At 38.5% G+C, this 24,260-nt stretch overlaps 1 protein-coding gene across 2 annotated transcripts in view; it reads left to right on the top strand.

Moving 5' to 3' along the window:
• Positions 1–24,260, top strand: part of LOC102684409 (L3MBTL histone methyl-lysine binding protein 4) — a 142,901-nt gene that overhangs the window by 66,333 nt on the left and 52,308 nt on the right. For both annotated transcript variants that reach the window (XM_069191600.1, XM_069191601.1), the window contains exons 15-17: positions 13,617–13,790; positions 19,932–20,090; positions 21,580–21,653. In XM_069191600.1, coding sequence (XP_069047701.1) covers positions 13,617–13,790; positions 19,932–20,090; positions 21,580–21,653 — 407 coding nt within the window. The remainder of the gene's footprint in view (positions 1–13,616; positions 13,791–19,931; positions 20,091–21,579; positions 21,654–24,260) is intronic.

The raw sequence follows: 24,260 nt of genomic DNA, 5'->3' as shown, positions 1-24,260 counted from the left end.
ATCATGCTCTCTTGTGGATTGTCGATGGTGATGTCCTGCCATAATAAACTTGAGAACACAAGGGTGTGCTGGGAACCACTCTCACTTAGTTTCCTGCAAATCGTCTTAAATGCTTGACAAAATATGAAAATCCTTTTTCTGAATTAAACAATAGCGGTCAGAGAAAATGACTTTTTTTGTGATATGTGAATAAATGAAATAGCAGAGTCTAGTACTTTCATAACCTTTATTTCAGTAGACATACAGTACTGTACATGCAGCATTTCAAGCTGCACGTTTCAACACGTCACTGTCAGTAGGAATTATGGAGCCACCTGGAAAGATGACTAAAATCCTCTTAACAAAGAAAACCTGTAATTATAGGCAAATCCAAATGTTTATCCATTTCAAATGAAAATATAATTCAGGACATATATTATGTCTGTGTGTGTATATATATATATTTCAGTTCTATTTTCAGATGTTTCATGCACTTTTGAAGGGTGTGCTAATTTCCACTGGTGGGCAACTGTCTGATCAGTCAATGAGAACATCGAGAATGTTGAATTATTCACATTTCCCTGCTTTTCACCAAGTTTAATAACCCAACCCAGGCTGTCACAACATACAGTACACAGCTGGCACTCAAGGCCATGCCGTCATGAAAAGCAATGTGTTTAAGCTGCTGTTCATCAACGTTCTTGTTCACCTACAGTAGGTTCCACAGAGAGCCAGTTTCTGGAAGAGAGCTCTTCATCATGACAATGACCCTAAAGTACCATCCAGAACAAATTTCACTACCATCCAGTGAAATTCCTTAAATCAGAAGAATTTGTGAAGCTTTTGGAATTGGAACATTTGTGTTAATCCTGTATGAAATGAAGCAATCATATAAATACATATTTATTTTATCCCTGTCTCAACACTTGCGTTCAGCAAATTAGATGCATGATTAAAGGTTTACTCTCTGCATTTCACTGCTAGTATTCTTATGTTTGTATGTACAGTTGCAAGAAAAAGTTTGTGAACCCTTTGGAATTACCTGCATTTCTGCATTAATTACTCATACTGTAAAAATGTGGTCTGATCTTCAACTAAGTCACAATAATAGATGAAACACAATCTGTTTAAACTAATAACACACAAACAATTGTACTTTTTCTTGCCAGTACACACAAACTCTCAAACTCATCAGTACATCTTCAGAAACCCACTGATTTCTGCCTTTCTTTATCCACTCTTTCATCTTTTATTTTTAATATATTTCCATTCAGACATTTAGCGTTTGTACATTTATAATCTGTTGTAATTTATATGTTTATATTTATTTATATGAGAACCAAATCATATCGTAATATATCATATAACATATCGTAACAGCGTTACTGCTGTTTTCTAAATTGGAAATTTGGAAATTGTGAACCCGAGCAGGTGAGACACACGATGACCTTTGGATCCTGTTAAATGTCATGTGTCTTTCATTGATATCTTTTGGAACAGTTCCGTTGTTTGGCTGACCTCTACCGCAAAGTGGTCCGGATGTTTGCACAGAAGCCATCTGCAGTCATTTAGTTTCAGAGTAAACAATTCCTGTTTCACAACAAATTTTTGCTCATAGAGAAATACTCTCTGGGGGTGTAAGGAGAGTAAATAGCCATTCAGTTCACTTTGCTGTATTGGTAATGTAGCTACTAATTACCTATTAATATTTTGGCATCATAAATTTCAACAACTATGGTTACCTTTCTGTGGAAGCATATAGACATATACAGTCTAAATGTTGGTTTTTTTTTACTGAGAAGCGATACATTTTACAGTACGAAGCGATTTTGATTAATCTTTGGACACTTCAGTTCACTATTGAAACGATGACTTTATTAAATATCAACTGAGAAATATATCTGAAAAAATATGTTGACAGCGTAATAAAAATTATAATAATATCTTGCATATCAAGGGATGTTTTAATATGTAAAGTATGTATAGCTGGTTGAGCATTAACATGCAGTGAAGCAGTAATGTGTCAATAATTATAATTTTGTAAGTAAAAGCCTGTCCTTTTTGAAAGAGGACAACAAGGAGGACTCATCTGAATCAGATGAATGACAATTCCCCTGCCCTTTTACAACACAAGAAAAAGAGGACGCACCTGGTCTGTTTGATGGTTTGTAACTCATCTTAGGAGCACATGCAGCCCTTTCTTGAAAAAAGCCAGAGTGTTTGGAAGCATGGCAGGTCCGTTTATTCTGTGCACTTACAGTTTTGTAGAATCCTGTGAGATAGAGATCTGATTTTTATGCTGAGAGGTACACCTTTTTGTTTTAAATACAGTGCACACACCTTGCATGTATTTTACACAATTGCTGAAATTTGGCTTCACACATACTGTATATCTATATTACACTTGCAAGGAGGAAAGCATGGAGGCTCACAAATAATACTGTACTACAGTATATGTAAGCAATCCAAACAGCTCTGAGAACTGAGCTGTATGAGGGACTGTGAAAAGAATGCTGCCACAATAATGCAAAACACTCCACTCCAAAACACATCCAGGTTTTCAGAAATAAAAGAAGTGTTGCAGTGAATTACTGTATATACAGTATAGTGATAAGGAAATTGGTCCAAACTTGTTCACAGAAATCCATGTGAAAGATGATGTTGCAGGTGTGCTTAATGTCCCAGATAATACACAACCAGAATTAAAGAACTTTGAAGCAGGAGAACTGAAACGTACTGTACAGTATAGGCCCTTTCATATTGTATGCCTAGAATTGTTTAGAAAGTGTTTTACAGGGTTCTCTGTGAACGCTTCAATCTCAAACTCGTAGCTGTGGTGTACATGGTGTACAGTACATGGTGATCTACAAACTGTAGATGATTCAAAAACTGTCTTCTATGACAGAATTTGAACTCGCATTGAAGGAATCTAATCTTTTATGCATCAGAAAAGGATAACTTAAAAGAAGGTTTTCAAAATTCTTAAAGGGACTTGACCCCAGCAGTTAATTCATATAACATTTACTGAATACAATATAAGGATTAAAGTGAAAACCTGTTAAAAGCTATTTTGGCACCACTGCTAGAAAATAGGGTTAAGCCTTATTTGAATAGGACTAAAAAACACTGCCTTAACTCCTTTGTTAGCTCAACACAGTAAAACAACACGCTTAAAAACCACATAGCTAAATAAAATTTCATATAAACACAGCTGGACCATTTGTTACTGAACTGCATCTGCAGAAAGTCCTTGTCAGCTCTCAAGTCTTCCATCATTTCCTCCTGGTTTCTCTGTACCTGGAGTCCTGCTGTTTCTTGCCTGAAATCTGGAAGGGCTGATCTGTATGCATAGAACTATTTGTCTTTGTTGTAACAACCCCCCCCCACACACACACACACACCTTAGACGTGTTTTGCACTATTGCTGCAATGTGGCTTCATAAATCCAGAAGATATGTCTCATTATGAACCATTAGGTATAATTGCTTGCCTGTAATGTTATTTTCTCAAAAGGATTATGCACGTTGTGTGGTGTTTGTTAGCCCCATTTAATTAAAACATTGAAAACACTTTTTTGCACAGAGAAGCTCCAATGCTTAGAATAGTGGAAAGTACTAAGTGTAGAAGATGATAGGTCTTGTTGTTTCACAAATGGGGACCTTAGCACATAAAACTGCCTTGTGGGCACTCAACAACCTCAATCAGGGTCACAATCTTTTTTTCTGGCCCATTTTCGTGAAACCCCTACCCTGCCACACTGTTTCTTTCTTTTCTTTATCTGGCGTTTAGGGTGCACCTTTGTCTCTGTGTTGCATTGTGGGATTCTGCCTCTTTTAACCAAGAGGTGTTGCATTAAGTTTCTCCCTTCCTGTTTCTTTTCTTATGTGGTCCAGGTTGTTGTCTGGACTTTTCTCTGTGAAGCACAAAACCAAGCACTGCTGTCCATGTGAGCCTTTCTATAGCCACCTGTGAAAATATAAGACATCCACGTGCATGATGAATTCTCCTTTGGCAGTCAGTAATGAGTTCTTACAGAGCCTGACAAGGACTCCAGCATCTCCAGTGCATTGCCTGAGCTCCCAATGGCACTTTTCCATATTATTTTCAGTGCTTTACACATGAATGTATACAATAAGAATTACTTTACAAAATGCAGGAACGATTATACTTTAATAAAAGTGCCACCATTGGCGCTTAAAAAAATTATTTCATGCATAAATTTAACATTTCCTTTATTTATTGTATTTTATAGTCTATGTTCAGCACTGGATATCATGAATCCTGACAGTCACGCAGACAGTATCAATTATTTTTGTGTGGTAATCTTTAACACTTACTTCAGATGTGGATATGTTGAGAAAAGCTTTTATCTTGAATGTACAGTAGAGTTACTGTAGAAACACCCACAACAAAGAGCGATTACAGTAGCAGAGTAATTTATTGGCCTGTATTTCATGGTATAATGAAAATAGCTATGAGCACTCCAAGGCACCAGAAACTACACAAAGTAAAATACCAGAGTATATTAATCCCAGCATATACAGTACTGTATGTAAACTACAATAACAAATAAACGAGCCTTAGGTACTGTATGTATTTGTTCTTCATTTGTCATGTATCATCCTCACTCGACTTGCTGAAAGGATGGCCATTACAAGATTACTGCATTCACAGCTCGTTCTTTTCACAGTGTGACATGCTTCAAAATCGCATTTCACCAGTCTTTTTTAGAATGTATGTCCGAAGGTGCTTTAAATATTTATGAATCTATGCTGTGAGTATTATACTAAACCAACGAATCCCTCAGGAATTACCAATTAGTATCATGGACCACAGTATTTGTTGAGGTTGCCACAGTTTATGTCTAAGAGGGCTTGAAATTGCAAGGTTAATTAGTTCAGTAATTGGAGAAAAAAGATTTTAAGGCTTGTCTGTTCGGATTCCTAGAAGACTGTAATTGATATTTGACATTTTCTGATTGTAGCTTCAAGTAGCTTCTTTTATAGTCAAGCTCTGTGACCTGCCCTTCACCCTCCCACGTACAGTATCTGTCAGCCATAATCATTGTGTATTGTTTTTGCATAATGTGAAGCACAGACATTTTTTTTTTACTTGTCATGTGTTATTCAGGTCTGTGTCATCCAGATTCACACTCCTTTAAGGAAGGGCAGCTCTTTATCCCTGATAGCCCACATGAAAAAATAATGTTTCATACTTTACAGGATCTAATAGGTAATGTACTGTTCAGTGTTCCCAGCCATAACTTACAGATTTTCACAGACAAAAAAATATTCTACGTCACTGTGGCACAAAATCTTGTATCTCACGCCAAAAAAAAGCAACTTTGTGTGCAACTGTGTAAATGCACAATTTTTGTGAGATGCTATACTCTTATTTGTGAGACCCAAACTGTTATTTCTCCAGGGTTGGGTTTAAAAATGAACCTTGCATTCTTTTATTAATTGTGAATTTAAAATATTTTTTTCGAATGGAGAAATCGATAAACATTCCCATATATCTCTCTGTGAAACGTTTCTTTTTTAATATACTGTATATGTACCTAAAATACTGTACACTACCACTTTATATACTACTTTGGTCATGTTCACAATTGTGTACAGTCTACATATCAATTAATATACATTTATAATAGTATATAAATAAAAATCTGCGTTTGACTGGCATCCCATCCAGGTTGTTACCTGCCTTGCACCCAGTGCCTGCTGGAATAGACTCTGGCTCTCCAGTGACACTGAATCAGATGAAGTGGTTAGAAAATGGAAGGCTGGATAAATAACGTGAATGTACATTATTTTAACAATACATTTCATTTTACATCATTAATTAGATTGTCACAGAGCATATAAGCACTTTTCATTTGCAGGATTACTGGAATAACTGTGCAATTTGTTTCCTGAAAACTTCAGAGTTCACCCTGACCCTTTAAATAAGGCCAAATGTTCAAAATGCTGCTGTGAGAAGCCACCTGCGCATAGTCATTTTGTGACTATAGGTTTTGCTCTTATACAATCGAAGGTGCAGTGGGCATGTAAGATACAATATGTTATGGATAAACAAGCCCCCAAATTGCTTTAGTTGTAGTTGTTCACAGGAAAATAAATATTTAAATAAATTAGAGTATATGGTTTAATTGTTCCTATGAAATTTCAAATCTGTTTCCTTGCTTCAGTTCTAATATTTATTTTGTGTGCATGAAATAGAAATTGAAGTCTTGTCAGCATTTTATCATTTTCGAAACCATATAGGACAGATTACATTTTTATCGTATTCATGCGATCTTTAAATCTCTATACAGGAATATGTTCTTTACCAAATATAATTCAATTCATATTAATATAATATAACAGAATAAGTAATTAATTAGGTTAAATCCCTTTGCAATTTGCCTTGGATCTCTTCTACTTCCAACATTAATTTCTGGTCTAAGTGATATGTCGCGCAGAAACAAGCTGATAAAATTATTCTACAGTATGTGTAATTGTTGTAACCTGTTCAAGTGTTGTGAATTTAAACGAGACACAGTGTCAAGCCCATCCTTGCGTGACCGCTTCAGCATAGGTTAATTCTCCTGCAGTTGCCGGCCACCTGTCAATCAGGCCGGTTGCCATAGGAACAGAATCAGCCAGGAAGCTTGCTGTACCTGTGGATTTCACCAGCCACGCCTCCCCCGCCTGTCAATCAGGCTGGTTGCCATAGACAAAGAATCAGACTGGAAGCTTGCTGTAACTGTGGATGTCACCAGCCATGCCTCTCCCGCCTGTCAATCAGGCTGGTTGCCATAGACGCAGAATCAGACAGGAAGCTTGCTGTACCTGAGGATGTCACCAGCCACGCCTCTCCCACCTGTCAATCAGGCCGGTTGCCATAGACACAGAATCGGACAGGAAGCTTGCTGTACTTGAGGATTTCACCACCACCTCTGTCTTTCCAAGAGTGCCCTGTAAAACTAAATAGGACTCTGCGCTCAGTTGTTAAAGTTACCACTGGGCCTTTCCGAGGCTCCTTGTTTCCCCAGTTCCCACCTTGCTCTGTGTTTGGTTTCTCACCCCTGCTTTGCTTTTGACTCTTTTCTCTTTCCTTCAATGTCTTGCACTGTGTGGGCCCTGGCTAGCTCTGTTGGTAGAGCATGAGACTCATAGTCTCGGGGTAGCGGGTTTGTGTCCCACGTTGGGTTTCAGGTCCTCGATGTTGGAGGTTGGGCACAAGGCTAACAACCCTGTCCCATAAAAAAAAAACTAATGTTACGGAAGGCATAACGGGCAAACATCCACTTGCACTGTGTATCACCTGTGCTACGGACTTTTCTGCTTTGTCCCGACCTCGGCTTGTTGATTTCCCATCTGCTCTTTCAGCCTTGGACCGCTGCCTGTTTTGGGCACGATCCTGGACTGTGTGGGCCTGCCTGTGTCCGCGTTCACCTCGCTGCCTGCCGTTTTCCTGTGTTGCCTGTCTGATCTCACACCTGGGTTCATTTACAAGCCTTGGACTGAGGTTTTGCACCACCTTAAACAGCAGTACCTTGCTGACAGACTGCACAGAAATCTGTACGCCAGTATGTTGGTGGTATAGTGGTGAGCATAGCTGCTTTCCAAGTAGTTGAACCGAGTTTGATTCCCGGGCAACGCATCATTAAGACTTGCCAGCAGGCATGTCACCCTGCAGCTCACCGCTGCCTGCCCAGTGAAGCTCAGCAGGTGTGAGCCTGGTCAGTACCTAGATGGGAGACTCCTGGGAAAAACTAAGGCTGCTGCTGGAAGATGTTAGAGGGGCCGTTAGGGGGTGCTCACCTTGCGGTCCATGTGGGTCCTAATGCCCCAGTGTAGTGACGGGGACACTATACTGTAAACAGCCGCCGTCCTTCAGATGAGATGTAAAACCGAGGCCCTGACTCTCTGTGGTCATTAAAAATCCCAGGGCGTTTCTCGAAAAGAGTAGGGGTGTTACTCCCAAATTTTCCATTTCCAATCATGGCCTCCTAATAATCCCCCTCTGTGAACTGGCTTCATGACTCTGTTCTCCTCCCCACTGAGAGCTGGTGTGTGGGGAGCGTTCTGGCGCACTATGGCTGCCGTCGCATCATCCAGGTGGGGCTGCACACTGGTGGTGGTGGAGGGGATCCCCATTACCTGTAAAGTGCTTTGAGTGGAGTGTCCAGAAAAGAGCTATATAAGTGTAAGCAATCATTACTATTAATTGACGTTTGGATTTGAATACTGTATGTTGCTACACTTATATACCCACATACATCAGCTAGAAAACAGCTGAGTGAAAATGACGATTTGGAAGCACGCTGCACAAAATAATCTCGATCTCTGATTTTGATCTCCAAAAACATTTGAAGGCTCTAACATAAATAACTTTTAGAGCTTCTGAAGTCAGGGGAAAATGCAAAGGGCACATGGCCTTGTACTGTAAGTGCCTCATGTCCCCCTTTGAAGTGGGTCAACACTGTGGGAGTCCTGTACATGCCGCGCGTTACAGGAGACACGTGGTGCTGAGATCTCCGGCCACTGTCACGTGCAGTGCCTCCAGTGCCTGAGCACTCTGTGCGTATGTTTGCGCTGCTGTGTCAGCAAATAATGTTAAGAACATCAAAATAATGTTAAGACCTGTTTACAAATACACCTTTAGGAAACTTCTAGCTGTTTGTGGATATCTGGATAGAATAGATGGTTAAATGTACTTAACACGGGACAGCGTGATGGTCAGCATGGCTGCCTTGTAGCAGCTCGGGGGCCCTGGGTTCAGTTCCTGGGGTGCTGTCTGCGTGGAGTTCGTATGTTCTCCCTGCGTTCACTCCCGGTACTCCGGTCTCCCCCTGTAAAACTCAGCCCTGGTCTGAGTGTGTGTGTCTTTGTGCTTGTGTGTGTGTGCACCCTGCGATGGACTGGGGTCCTGTCCGGGGTGTACCCCGCCTTGCACCCTTTGCTTGCCCAGGTAAGGCTCTGGCTCCACCCACAACTCTGTACTGGTTAAACTGGAATAGGAAATGGGTGGATGGATATATTATCCTTCATGGTGCACTATACTTCATGGTGTACTTTCTGAAAAAAACAGGCTATGAAAAGAGTGTTTTTTGCTGTGGCGTAACGTATACCCTAATTATAAATAACAGATTTCAAAATACTGAGACACCTGATGACCTTATTGGTCTTTTTCAGTAAAGAAAACTCTCAGTATCCAATAGGAAAGTGACGGAGCTGCAAGCAATAGAAGATTAAACTACTGTAAATCTTCAGTGTTTATAAATGTATGTATTTTCTTTCATGAGCTTGAAAAATCGAGATTGTCAAAACTAAAATTTTACATTTTCCCAAAGCAGACAGATTCACAGGACTTGCTGTTATGATTAACCCAATATTTGGTTATAGCTGCAATGGTATGCATTGTGTTGCTTTGTAAACCAGCCTAGGAGAGACATTACTGGAGAGCCGGAGAATCGGGTTTTTAAAGTCTCTTCCTGAGGTTACGTCTGAGTTAATCAGAGATAAAAAATATTAGATGTGAAACAGATACTCTTTGACAGACAGCATCCATGAAATTGGACATTGCATTTCACAAACCTCCCTGTGAATCCCTATAAAATATTTTAAAGCAGTGGAATAAAGCACTGGAAGCAGTGGTATTTTAAAAATGTGCTTCTACATTTTAATCACGATGCGATTAATATGCTCCCACAATACTCAGGATCATTGTTGGTATGTTCTCTGTGAAAACCACTAATAGTAGGAATGTTGGAGGATCACATAGTCATGGTTGTGCAGAGATATAACAGATTTTTTTTTCACAAATTTGTAGCAATGTAAAAAAATAAAAATGTAATGAAAACACACAAAATGACCTCAGTAGTAATGAAATGTCTGCTATTTGTGCATATATTTATAAAAAATTTAAAACACATTTCAGAAAAACCCTTTAACATCAATATTTTAAAGTGACCATAAAATATTAATGTGAACTGTGATTCTTAAATTATTACTTGTATGTGTACCAGAGAAAGTTTAATATATATATACTGTAGATTTTGGTAGCTGTGATTTAGAAAAAAAATAACTATATACTGTAGCATAATTACTGAAAGACAAGTTAATTTTCTTTTAAAATGAATAATGTTGGACTTGATTTATCTGTCGCTATTTTTCCCTTAGCAGACAATAAGCATATGTCATGATTAATTACCATTTAGTGTGTTTCTTTGAGATTTTATTTTCACATTTAAATTGAAAAAGCAGAAGTCATTGTCGGTATGTTATTTCAGGGACAACTTTAATTAAACATTACATATTCGAATTGTATAATGCTTTGGTTGGACTAAGCATGGAATTTTATCAGAAGCAGTTCTTCATACTGTACATTTATTTCAGACTAACCCCATCATTAGAGGTTTTAAAAGTGAAAAAGCAAAAGCAGTTTTGAGTAGTAATTGTAGTATTTTAGATTATTCAGTAGAAAGATGAGGGCCAAATAGCACAGGTGAATTCTAAAACTTTTTAAAATAGAATTAAGAGATTCAGGTAGTGGACTAAACAATGGAAATGCCTGGCTAAATGACACCAAGCATATTGAAGAAGGGTTTCCACACAGGAGTGTCTTATCCGTTAAGATGAGATCACTTTATTGGCCACATACAATTTCTTGCATTAGGAATTTGTCTTTTCACATACCCCAGCTTGCTCTCCATGAGACACACAGGCAGAGAGAGAGGCTTGGGGTCAGAGCGCGGGGTCAGAGCGCAGGGTCAGCCATTTATACAGTGCCCCTGGAGAACCTGAGGTTAAGGGCCTTGCTCAGGGGCCCAACAGAGTAGGATTCCTCTACCGACTGTGAAAATGCGAACCGGCAACTTTCCGGTCACAGGTGCGGTTCCTCAGCCACAGAGCCACCGCTCCACTCCATTAGTTAAGCAAATAACATTCCAGAATGACTGGAATCATGACTGGAATCATGAATAGCATGGCTGCAAGAAGAGACCTCAGTGACATAGGAAAAGAAAAGATGGTCAAACTGCGTTTGGAAGAAAATTCAGTGACCAAGACAGCTCAACTTGCTGATGTTTCACAAGCATTAGTGTCCAAGTGACCGATTAACTGTATATTTAATTAATAATGGTGCACGGAGACTACGAAGAGTGGGATGACATACTGTATTAGGGTTGCGGGGCGCAAACTGCTCATCACAGCAGTGTATAAATGTGATATGGTCAGACGAGTCTTCCTTCACCACAAACTCGACAAATGGGAGTACACATGTGTCACCAGCCTAAAGAACTCTACAATCCTGAGTGCTTGCTTCCAACATTGAGGGGTTCTGGTGCCTCTGTAATGTGGTCGGGCACATTTTCCTGGCATGGTTTGGGTGCACTTGGAAGTCGAGGTCACTGCCAGTCGCAAGTGAATCATCTTCACCCCATGTTGCAGGCTTTCTTTCCTGCTGGGAAGGCTGTCTTCCAGAATGACAGGGCCCCTATCCACAGAGTACACGTGGTCACCCCGGGGTTGGACAGTGATGTCTTCCACATGTCATGGCCTTCTCAGTCACCAGATACCCAGTTAAGCATTTAGAGGATATTTCTGGAATGATGTTGGAAACAGTGTTTTCCATGGACTTTCTCATGGAAGAATAATACAGCACCCTGTGTAATTCGAGACTCTGGAAGGCTCTACCTCAGTGCATACAGGCCATGCTGGCCCAACATGGTGGCCCAATGCCCTATTAAGTGACTTTACATTGGTCTTTCCATTTTGTGTCCACAACATGTAGATATACAGTACTGTAGCACTGTATATAATTTGCTGTTTACCAAAACCCACAGGGCAATATTTACCTACTGCTTTGTGTTACAAATACTGTATTTTTAGGTTTATGTCATCAAGAACTGTCTGTAGTGTCTGTGGTTTGACATCTCCTTGTACGATTGTTCTATAAAGAGGTATAAATAAATGTCATTTTTATTGACCCCTAGAAATGAAGAGAATTGTTTGGATTGCTGCGTGGGTTATGTGGTATATCATCTTCATTCCTTCACTGTGTAAAAAAACAATCTTCCTTACTCCTTCTGCCTTTCACTTGTGAAACAGCTAAGGATTATTTGAAATCCTGAAAAGTGATGTAATGGAATCCGGGCTGTTGCTAACATTTCTAATCCGCTGTTGCCTTTTTTTATACACATTGAACACATTTTTTCCTTAAAAAAGAAGGTCTGTCTTGATAGAAGTAAGAACGTTGATGACCTAGCAGTGGAATCTGAGAAAGGAAATACCGTATATTATATTGAGCCTTTCCAAGTTGTCCTTACCTCCCCTAATTCCATTAAGTTCTTAATGCTTCCATAAAAATGAAATCTTTATCTCAAGATCACAAATCAGCTGTTGTGAAAATGTTTGATAGTAAGCAAAAACCATTTTAGTATTTTCTGTAAGTGCTTCATCTGCTTTATAAGATAAGATCACTTTATTGGCCATATACAATTTCATGTATTAGGAATTTGTCTTTTCATATACTGTACCCCAGCTTGCTCTCCATGAGACACATAGACAGGGAGAGAAGCTTGGGGTCAGAGCGCAGGGTCAGCCATTGTACAGTGCCCCTGGAGCAGCTGGGGTTAGGGGCCTTGCTCAGGGGCCCAATGGAGTAGGATCCCTCTGCCGGCCGCAGAAAACCAACCAGCAACCTTCCAGCCACAGGCGCAGATCCTTAGCCCCAGAGCCACTACACCGAAAAAAATAACTGAAGTCCTCCGTTGATTAACTATTTGCTAATTACATGCCCTCCAATGTTCTTTTCCACAAGAATTTTGCAGTGTGTACCATATAGAGCATGAACATAGAGGACAGAGGAGAAAGAAATTGAAAAGCTGTGATGAGGCAGGAATAATCTCCGATCCCATCCGATCTGTGCCGGGCTGGGTTCACTTATAAATGTGTGAATATTATATAGCTTTTTGTTCTTCTGTAAAATGTACCACATTTCCTATTGAAACTGTTAAAACCATTCCCCAGTACCATTACTGACACAGATTTTAGCAAAGATTGAGCATGTAGGTAACTAGTACTGTTAAGAATGAGCTCTGGGTAGAGCTCATTACGTAGAAAGCTATCTTACCTGTATTCAGAGTCCTGTTGTGATTGTCCACATATTTTACACTTAGGTTGACAGCCTCTCTTTCCTCTGTTTAAGGGAAGTGAGAGGCTGAATAACCAGCCCAGGTTTGAATATCTTATTGAAAGTGTTTATCAAATCAGAGGGCTGAGAAAGATAAAAATGAGCTTCAAACTATACATTAATTGTAGGATCAAAAGTGGTTTATTTTGCCACAAAATATGTTTTATGTAAAGAGGAGAAATTATTTAAAGTAAACACATTGTCTGGAAGTGTTAGGATTCTATTTTAAAATAAAATAGAGTGTTTATATTAAAATTTAAATTAGCTATGAACAGAGTACATCCAATGTTTTATTTGTGTGCTTTAGGTCATATATTCGGCTTTCTGAACTTTAGACTCTGATGTGCATACAGTACACTTCTCTTTCTTTTGTACAAATCCAAGTTCCATCTTCAAGACATGTTCAAGACGCTCTGCTGCTTACTACATAAAATTTCTCTCGTCTTGTTACACAGTGCCTTCGGCTGTCCTTACTCGGAGATCAACATGAAAAAGGAGGTGACACTTCAGGACCGTCTCGGGGGAGAGAAACAAATCACCTTTGTCCCTGTACGTTTCGTTGCAAAAGCGAAGAGTCTGTACACTGCGGATGAACACGAACAGACAGATGAATGTAGTATGGAATCTAGGTAAGAATGGGAGCTCAATCAGTATTTAAACAGGGCACTTCAAGTCAGCATTTTTTCCAATAGATATACACATTCTGTATATGAACTCTGTTCTTCCAGGTCTTGGAAAACAAGTAATAACAAAGAGCTTATACAGTATGTGAAATGAGTTTATTCATGCTGATTAAGAGCATTGCACTTTATTCTAGGAGAATTAGAAATGTCTAATTAATATTTAAAGGTTCCACAGTTTCAAAACAGCATTTACGGTAAAACCTTCAGAAACTACTGCATGCTTTCTAAAAGTCCTTTTGATCTATCTTCAATACAGATAAAACTCTAGATTGCAGATCTAAGATTTCTGCAGTATGTTACAGATATTACAAGCAAGCCCCTTTAAGGATGTTTTTTAATTGTATATGTGTTGCAATTTAAAATGTTTCCGGTATGTCTTTATTTTTTTTGGTGTCGTCTTCATTTAGAACATGAGCTTTTTTGCTCTCTCAGATTTTATGATGTTTTATGCATTTATAAACTAATCACAGTCTGGGCCCCGTAAGCTTAAAATAAGACAGACAGTTTGAAACTTTTAACTTTGGCTATCATGTGTCTGAGGGCCCCCTGCTAACTCAAGAAAGCACAGGTAAGGAATCATACAGACAAAAGTGCTCGACTTATACAGATTAAAGGTCTGAACGAAAATGTGAAGGAGTGGATCATTATTATGAACTCTAATCATTGATCATACTGTTTTGTTCATACTGTGGGATTGTAATTATAACTCTAATAATCATTTCTCATGAAAAAAAATCTTTACTGATAGGTTCTAAGTATTTTTTTTTATTAAGTCAATCTCGATTCTACTTTCTTGTGTCAGTTACCCAATAGAGCCTCTTAGTTCTAAAGGAGCAAGATTATTAGGACGGTTGACTGCAAGGTATCCCTAGTCAATTCTGTGTTTATTGTTAGGTACTGAAGTTAGGCTCTCTAAAAATAGTAGTGAAACCTGTCAATGTGTGCCACTTCAACTACTGTATTTGGAGTGTATCTTAAAATTCAAAATGAAAAGCAATGTATTTCGTGCTCAAGAAACACAGACACCTTTAAAGCTGAAAGAAAAAATGAAACAGACGCATACCAAAAATCAACATCTGCAAAATTCTGAAGAAGAAAGAAACCACAGGTATACCCCAAGAATAGACAAGAACTCATGGTGGCTACAGCAGAGTCTTGCTAAAGCAGCTCAGTTGATTATAAAAAGATTTTGATAAGCTCTGTGGGTTGCAGACTTCATGTTGTTGCTGTTTCAAAGGAATATACACCAAATGCCGACTTTTACACCCTGAAATGTATTTAAAGTGAATGTGTCCCAATACACACAGTCATTTGAAAACACTGGTTTGAACAAAAAATATTCTTAAATCATCACTAATAAGTATTTTGCTCCAAAAATGAGTAAATGCGTGTATGGCAAAGAATAAAACATTACTGTAAAGCGAAAATTCTGATTTGTTATCTCAAGACTTTTTGTGGGCACTGTACATAGGCATCTCTAAACAAATCATACTTTATACCAAAAAGGAGCAATGATTGGAATTTTTTTACAGCAGCTGAATAGCAACAGGTCAGGGTGTTCTCATATTTCTCTCATAAATTTACAGAACCGGCATAACAAAATCTAAGTTCCATAAAACCTTTTGTTTACCAGTATACAAAAAAATATGATACCTCTTGTTAGTACTACTTTTTTTCTATCAGTCAAGGGTATATTACTGGTGTACATTGACATTGAAAATTATATAGTGCAATAATTTATGTAGGGGGTGTAACACAAGTTTTCTTTGTGTGGTTAAACATCACCACAAAGTGCTCTATAGTAAAATAAAACAAGAAATTCACAAATGAACACAACAGAATTAAAAGATGGGGTATTGACATGAGTATTTGACAGAACTTGAAAGTACGGATATGGGCTGGGAGATTATTCCATAGCCTTGCAGCAGAAACACGGAAATCGTGGCCTCCTGGTGTTCGTAGCCTCCTTTTAGGAACTGAACTAAATAGTCCAAAGAGCATAAATGACGTGTACAGTAGGTGTATAGAGAATTAATAGTTCACTGTTACAGTCAAGAGCCAGATTGTTCAAGCTCTTAAAGTTAAGTACAGTAGCAGTATTTTGAATTCTATTCTGAAAACCACCCACAGCCAGTACAAGGGACCTAAGGAGGAGATAAGTGATCATGCATTCTACTTTTAGTTAAGATCTGGATAATGAGTTCAAAATATATTGCAGCATGTGAAGCACATTTGGATAGTGCACTACAGTAATGATGCCTAGAAAAGACAAAAGCATGCTGATCATTCTAATAGTAATCACAATTAGTAACTGAAGACTTGTGTCCTCCTGTCCCATTTTCTCTTACTTTTGGAATACATTGATTCTTCTGAATTATTTTAAACACTGTACAGTATGTTGTACCTAACATCCTCCATGGAATATTTACATCCTCCTGGTCCCCATTATCCGCTAATGCCTTAATTGTTTTATGGGAAATAGGTCCATGCTTCACATTCCTTTTATATGGTCCCATTAAGGACCTTAAATGGGGACACCCTGTAATAGGAAAATAAATGGACCGAGAACAGAGCCCAGCTGGATGCCAGGTGTGTCCGTTTTTGTTGTCGAGGTACAATATCCAGTTTAAACAAGTGACTTTCTGTCAGGTTGGTTTAAACCACTACGGCACAGTTGCAATAATATCAATAACCTGCACCTTCTCTAATGTAGTCAGCAAAATGGTATGACTAGTAGCGTGAAAGGCGGCAGTGAAGTCCAGCGGGATAGAAATGGATAAAAAACAAAATCAAGAGTCGCCAGATCGTTATAAAGCCTAAAAAGAACAATTTCAGTGCCTCAGTGGGAACGCAGGCGGAAATGACTCAGACGGCTTCTGTGCAGAATGATGAGCTTGTATATGAACAGCAGCAGCCCATCCTAGACGTTTTTAAGATACTGGCTGGTGATTATTCGGCAGGCTGGAGCCTGCGTTCTGCCTTTTTAACCAGGGGATAATAATTGAAGGTTCAAGGGTGAAGGGAACAGTTCCAGCCCTTAATGATTCGTTGGTGATATGCGTGACAATGGGACAGAGAATTATGAAATTTGAACACAGTGGGAATAGGTCACAAGGAACATATGGTGGGTTTTAATTTTAGTCATCATTTCAGATAGCTACTGAGGAGAGACAGCACGAAGCTGTGCAAGGTGACTGTACGTCAGTTATTTCCCAGAAGTGAAATCAAAAGATCTGACTTTGGATTTTTTTTTTAATTTTGGATTGAAAAAAGCTGATAAAAAGATGGCATTGGACTATAACCTCTTCAGGAGTGGACTTTTCTTACCTGAATTTAAGAAGTGTGGAATTGTGAAAAAAAAAACAAGGTTTGGGGATCTTTCTTTGGTCAAATTGCCTTCCAAGAAAAGCTAACCTTGAAACAGTACAGTATGACATGTATTACTGTAGGGTTGTGGTGTTGCTTGGAGGCAAGTAAATGAGCAAATGTGGTTGTTGTACCAAGGGTAGTGGAGTGTAAATGAGACTTCTTTATTTGTTTCCAAGCTAAACAATAGAAAATTCCAACCAAAAGTGGAATAGAAAAGCATTATGGAGTCCTCAAGTCTAGCTGGCTAAGGTCACTGGCAAGATGAAATCAAATGGAAAAGGGAAAACAAATCTGATTTAGCAAAACTTATTAGTATACTTGGGTTTGTGTAGAATAACTGCAATTCTAAATCAAAACAAATGGCTAGATCCAAAATGCCCAGTTTAAAATGCAGGTCACTAACAGGCAGACCACACGTTTCTGTCAAATGTATAAAGACTAGAACTTTCCTGGTAGGAAATGAATTCAAAAGTGATATTTTGTTGGTCTGGGAGCAAGTACAAATAACTCTAATTCAGCATTATTTAAAGTTAGAGTTACTACAGTATTTAGCGCAATGTTAGGAATGTTGCACTAGAGTAACAGATTGACTCAACAACCTGCTTGCTTTGTTTAAAGTTGTACTGTATGTTATTTAACTTGTTGTTGTTGCTGCCGCTGTTCTGTGTTCATCTTTTGGTGATTCCTTAATGTCTTGGTATCGGAGCAAAAATGTAAATAAGAATTTCATTGCACTTGTGCATATGACAGATAAGATTAACTGAACAGGAGGGCATCTAAGTAAACAAGAATGTCCAGCTATCTAAAGGGAATTGATGTTGTATGAATTGTGTGTAATATTTAAACCTGTGACCAGAACCCCTTTGCAAACATCTGGGCCTCTACAGCAAGTCCACTCTGACATCCAGGTAGTACAGCCTCACAATGACTCCAGTGACTGAGTACAAGTACCCCATACAAGTGGGTAGAGAGGGCAGAGCAGGTCCAGACTTTTAGTGCTCTTTGATAGTGGTTTCTGTCTCAGGCATTGACAGAAATCCCTCACTCAGTGCGTGTACTAGCAAAACACTAGTCTTGGCAAAAAATATCAATAGCAGGGAAGCTGATAGCGAATTCACCAAGCTGGGGTTCGTCGCTCTGGCTCAGAGGCTGGTAGCGTCCAGCTGTAAGGATGAGATTGGCAGTGATCTCAGCCAGGCAGGGCCTTTAACCACAGGGTGCAATCCTGCAGCAGGAACACAAGCAGGCCAGAGCAGCTCTCACAAGAAGGCAGAGAGACCATCCCCAGCTGCTTAGAAACTTGCAGCAGGTACAGGGAGGTAGGCTAGGTCCCCTTTTCCAGGGCCATAAAGGCCCATGGGGGAATGGGGGGCAAGAGCATCACGCTCCAGCCGGCCTGTTACCCCCAGAAGGATTGACCCCCAGTACTCGTTTGGAAAGCAGGCTGAGTGGATCTGGGAGCTGTCTCGCAGGAATTAGAGCTCCATCGCTTGCCCCTACTGGGATTGAACCCGGGACCTCCCGGTCCGGAGCGAGACGCCCTTCCCATCTGAGCTACCAGGGCTCCAGGTGGAGGTAGCAATATGAAAAAAGGAAACTGATCATTCACCTGGGAGTGCTAAAAACATATTAAAGAGTGTATATCCAAATGAACACAGAAATTGTTTACAAGTAAGCAGAAGCATGATTACTGTGTAATCAATGATTACTGTGCTGCCTTGGAGCGTGGTTGGCAGAACACTAGTATTGCAGTGTAAGAGATGATCGACAGCTAGGACTATAAGATACTTCCGAGAGGCTTCATAGCATTCCAGCAATTCATAACATGCTTGTTTCCATACCGGATAGTGTATTACAGCATGTGCTGTTCAAGTTGTTGACTATAATACTATAGGTTTTCTTGTTGTAGGTGCACGGTTTCAATTAGGGTGAAGAATGGGCGAACATATTGATGTTTCAGCACATACTGTACTCTTTATTGGCTTAACATAGTTGTTCTTTTTCTGTGTACAGTATACAGTACTTCGATGCCTATACAGTGTGAGATTCATTTTGCTTGTTTCATAAAACTATTCCCAATAAAATTATTCCCACACTATACAGTACATCTTGTCCGTCTGTTCATGTAGATATACTGTAATCTTTAAGAAATGCCGTATTTATCTTTGGTTCTGCCTCCAAATCCTCTTATTTTGTACACAAAGCGATGTTTATAATTGTATTTGCTTCCCCTGCTCACTTGAAGAATTGCTGTGCTTCTGGAATCCAGATCCTTGAACTTATGAGTGCAAGTTATTAGTAGTGTGATAGATGTTCTTAATATACAATATTTGGGAGCCTTCAGGCAGAAGGATGACCTGAGAAGGGCTGGTATTGCATTTCCCTTTTTAAAGACATTTTCTTTCCATGTGGCATGTGCAGAACCAGTGTTACCTGAAACAATTCCTTTAATTTTTGTAATGCACAATGAACATTTTGACCAAGTTATTATACTGTTCATCATTACAAATTAAAGGAAAATATGTCTTACACTGTATACAGTACCTATATATATGCAATGTTTTTGTTCAGTATATGTTTTTCAGTATTCTTATTTCAAACCATCATATCAGTACTCACCCACTTATCATCAATACACACATTTTACTACACATTTCCTGATGTATGATATCTTGGCTAAGTGAATATTGAATCGTTTGCTCTTAATTTCACAAACAGGTGTTCACCATCAGGGTGTGAAGGCTCAGGTCGTTTAAGAGGGAGGTGCAGCTCACATTCAGGATCTCCGCTGGTCAAGAGAGAGCACAGCAATGATCCACCTGCTCAGGGAAATAAGCCTCTAACTCCGGCTGTTAAAAAGGCCAAGCTTCAAAGCCGGTAGGTACTGTAACAACCGAACTCTTAAACTTACAGAACCACACTGCTAGACTTCACCTTTAGAGGAAGCATCTCTCAAAACTAAATGTTGGATTTTGTCAAGAAATGTGGGAGAATTTTAGGGTTTATATTAAGAATGGGCCATAACTGATACCCCTACAGTGAGCAAAAAATACAAATTGTCTTTGACATATAATATATGTTACATTTATTTTTGGGTGAGCTGAAAAGGAGCACACTGAAACACATAAATATTGTCTCATTTTTTTATAAAAGGGGACTTAAGTATTGCTTGAAACATTTTTAACATGGGACTTACTGTGATGTATTGCTAACTTGGTTTGACCATTATCTAACTAGTTTTAATAGTATACTTCAGTGATCATTTTAAAATACATTGAGCCCATTAAGAAGCAACCCTCATACCCTACTTCAGGGAAGTTTTCTCTCTGTATGCTACATTTACAAATTTGATTTGAGGCGTTCTGGACAGCAAAATGTTACGCAACCAAGCTTTTAGAACTCCCTGGAGATTTTCTTCTTTCATTTCACTGTAAAATTGATCTAGTTAGGCTTACGAATGCCATTATAAACGGGGCAATGCAGAGAAAAATGTGTTAGAAGTGACTGGGATCTTGAACATTTGCCTTTTGTTCTTTATGCGATTAATCATAAATCATAAAATGTTATTGTTTTCGTACTGAACAATAATGGTGATACGGGCTGGATGCTGTAATATTTGTTTCACATTTGTTGAAAGCGACTTTGATGTGAGCCAGATTGAATATGATTGGAAACTCAATTTCTGAGAATTTTACAAGCATGCGTTATCTAAATGTTTCAGAAAGGAAATCTCGACTTTCATGTTGGAAATAATTTGCAAATGATATTCTACAGTGTGTAAAGTTCATGCTAAAATATCTTTGAATTGAGTGCTGGTACAGAGCTAAACCGCTTTCTAGAATAAAGGTTGAAGCCTTAAATAAAAGATCACAGCCTCCTGTAATCCTGGTTAGCTGATATTTGGCCTTTTGGCCGCAAAAAGTTCAAGAAAAGAAATAAAATTTTCTGGTGGTGATCTAGGGCTCCATTTCCTAACAAGTTACTCAAAACAAGTAACTAGAACAAGGTCCATTAAAAGCTGTATCTAATCTTCTTTATATTATTTGAAGTTTTAAGGTGTGCCATCATAGGTAATTGTTTTTATCTCAGTATAAAATGTTTGTTTTAAAGAGGATATTGTGTATATCCTACTGGTGCAACTAATGTAATGCCTGCGTTGCGTGAAATGCAATTAAAATTGTCAGTGGTTCCACTTTGAATTTAGATTATATATCATCATTTTACATGCATGGAGATATTAAATCCAATTTGTTTTCTGCCTGAGTGTTGTTTATTCTGTGCTGTTCAGTCACATTATGGCTGCTATAGTGATTTAGTTCCAGTTCACAGGATAATCAGGCGGTATATTTTTCTCCTCTTTGCCCAGGCTTGCTCAGTCAACGAAATATCTGAAAATCAAAGAAGAGGAGGAAGATATTGACTTGCACAGTTTGCTCACAGGTAATGAGGTCTATGGTAGTATGTTATCATTGTTATTACTGTTGCAATGGGATTACATTTAAGATTTAAATTTAAAATGATTAAATGAATTACACATTAAAGAAAGCAGCATCGTTAAATAATTTTACACATTGATTTTTTTTACATTGAAGCAGAAATGTTTCACTGTGTCTCCCCTCTCTAGAGAATGTGGACTGTTATCATAATTGAAAAGCAGTGAGACATGCAAATTTCCTTAAATTGGTTTGCAGTGTCTTGAGACTTTTAATATTTATTGCCCAAGACATTTCGAGAAAGAACTCCAAGATCATTCGATTGAGGCTTCATAATCTGGTGTGATATTGTTCAAAGAATCTATCATTTTCAGTTAGTGACGCTCATCATGAGTCCATGGGATTTCATTTTCTTGTAATGCGTGTGACTCCTGTTCATCAAGTCTTTATGGATTAGGCATAACATGTTATATACAATAATCACTCATTTTAATTAACAGTTAGGAATATTTGGCTTTTATATTCAGCCAGGAAACAGAGCTAGATGGAATAAAGATACATGAATACTGTATTGGAGTATTCTTGTTGTAGGTATATATACATATATATAACTTAATACGAGCCAGCAAACAGGAAAGTACATTTTGCATTTTCTGCCTTTCATGCTGCAAAATGCTAACATCTCTAAGAATTTCTACACATACCTAGGCTTCAGACAGCAAAACTCGCCGTGTCCCATTATTTTGTAGCAGAAAAAAGCATACTTCATACTGGTAGACCAGCCAAATGTCCCTAACATTTTATATGCTCTGATCCCAGGAATATCTCTGTGTAATACTTCCCTTGGGGCTGTGACACCAAGAGTGATGCAAGCCTCCTGTTTTGGCGAGAGTAGTTATAGCAATTCACAGCAAGCCAGGGTCACATCTTTTCCTCCAGATTAATCTCTCCAGCAACATTGACTGATAGTCCCCAGAATGCAAAAGCTCCAAACCCCAGAGACCCTGCGTCCCCACCATGGTACATAACTCTCACAAAATTCATTTATTCACATTCAGCATGGAAGAGTAACAGGAAAGACCATAGGCAGGACGTTCACTCATATTTTATTAAAAACATGTTTTTTTAAAAAAAACTTTCAAAAACCGTAATTATTGTAGGTTGTTCCCAAATGTATTTTTAAAACACAGAGATTTGCTATTTCATTTTAAATGCCTAAAATATGTCTAAAGGGGAAACTGAATAAAGATTTGTTCAAATCTAAATATCAGACTCTGGAGATGCTAGAGATCCTGACAAATCTGGTTAAATTGTCTGCTCCCTTTTAAGAGGGACTGGGCCATCTTAAGAATGAAGAAAATGTCTTTCACAAACACTAGAAAAGAAATGTCAATATAGTAATAATAAATGTCAGTATAGTCAATATAGTTAAAGCCACCCTGCTTTCATTATTAATGAGGTTCTGTTAATAGTTTGGAGCTAAAGTAGTTTCAGTCCCTCTGAGATTTAAAAATTATGAGTAACTTCTTTTATTTACATAATGGACTCGTCCTCTCAATGTGATTGTAAAGGAGCTGTTTCAGCATTAAAGTACTGTATGTCAAGGAAGACTGGTATACCTTGTATATAAGGTATTGTATACATTTTGATGTGGTTTTCTTTGCTTACATCATTTTATTTTGTGATAAAATATAGAAGTTTTTTTTTTGACTGGGGGAACAAACTAAGTGCTTGGAAATCACTGCACCTTTAGATAGTTGCCTTTGCAGTGAACCATAAAAAGTGAACTCCCAGAGTTCACCCAGATTCCTCTATTTCTGCATCACATTTCTACAGGCAAGAATCACAATGAATATTGTCTCATCTGTGTATCTTTTATATTACATAAAACCCGGCATAAGAATTGTAATATAGCACTGTTTTATTTTGTTTCATTTGTTATTAGCTTTCCAGCATTTAAAACACCAAATGTAGGAATATGAAATATTTAGATTGTCAATTAAAAAACAGTGATTGCATATATAACAAGTCAACAAGAAAATAATTAGAAATACAGTACAGGTACATTCCCTGTACACTGTATAACATTAAAAGAAAAATCCTATTAACCTTATTTTTATGTTTCATTAAATTAAGAGGCTTAGAGGATTAACAACTTATAAATGAAAACATCCTGTGACTATGCCTCTCTGCCTCTGGTAAAGACGCTTCGAAACAAAAAATTATCTTAGCTTCACAGCACTTTATAAAAAGTAGGATTGTACCTGGAAATGTGCACTCTCGGGTTTGAAACCTCTGAATAGCTCCCCTCATGTGTGAGAAGGCACAAAGAAGCACATTTACTCTCATATTTTGTTGCACTTTGCTTCCATGTTGTATCTTACAAGAAATATGCAAACGTAATGCAATCCGTCCTTCGGATGTGACGTAAAACCGAGGTCCTGACTCTCTGTGGTCATTAAAAATCCCAGGGTGTTTCTCGAAAAGATTAGGGGTGTAACCCCGGTGTCCTGGCCAAATTTCCCATCGGCCTTTATCAATCATGGCCTCCTAACAATCCCCCTCTATAAAATTGGCTTAATTACTCTGCTCTCCTCCCCACTGAGAGCTGGTG

The sequence above is a fragment of the Lepisosteus oculatus genome, chromosome 6, assembly GCF_040954835.1.
Source record: "Lepisosteus oculatus isolate fLepOcu1 chromosome 6, fLepOcu1.hap2, whole genome shotgun sequence".
Taxonomy (NCBI): Eukaryota; Metazoa; Chordata; class Actinopteri; order Semionotiformes; family Lepisosteidae; genus Lepisosteus; species Lepisosteus oculatus.
The sequence above is the reverse complement of the archived record's forward strand: the minus strand, read 5'-3'. Positions and strand labels throughout refer to the sequence as shown.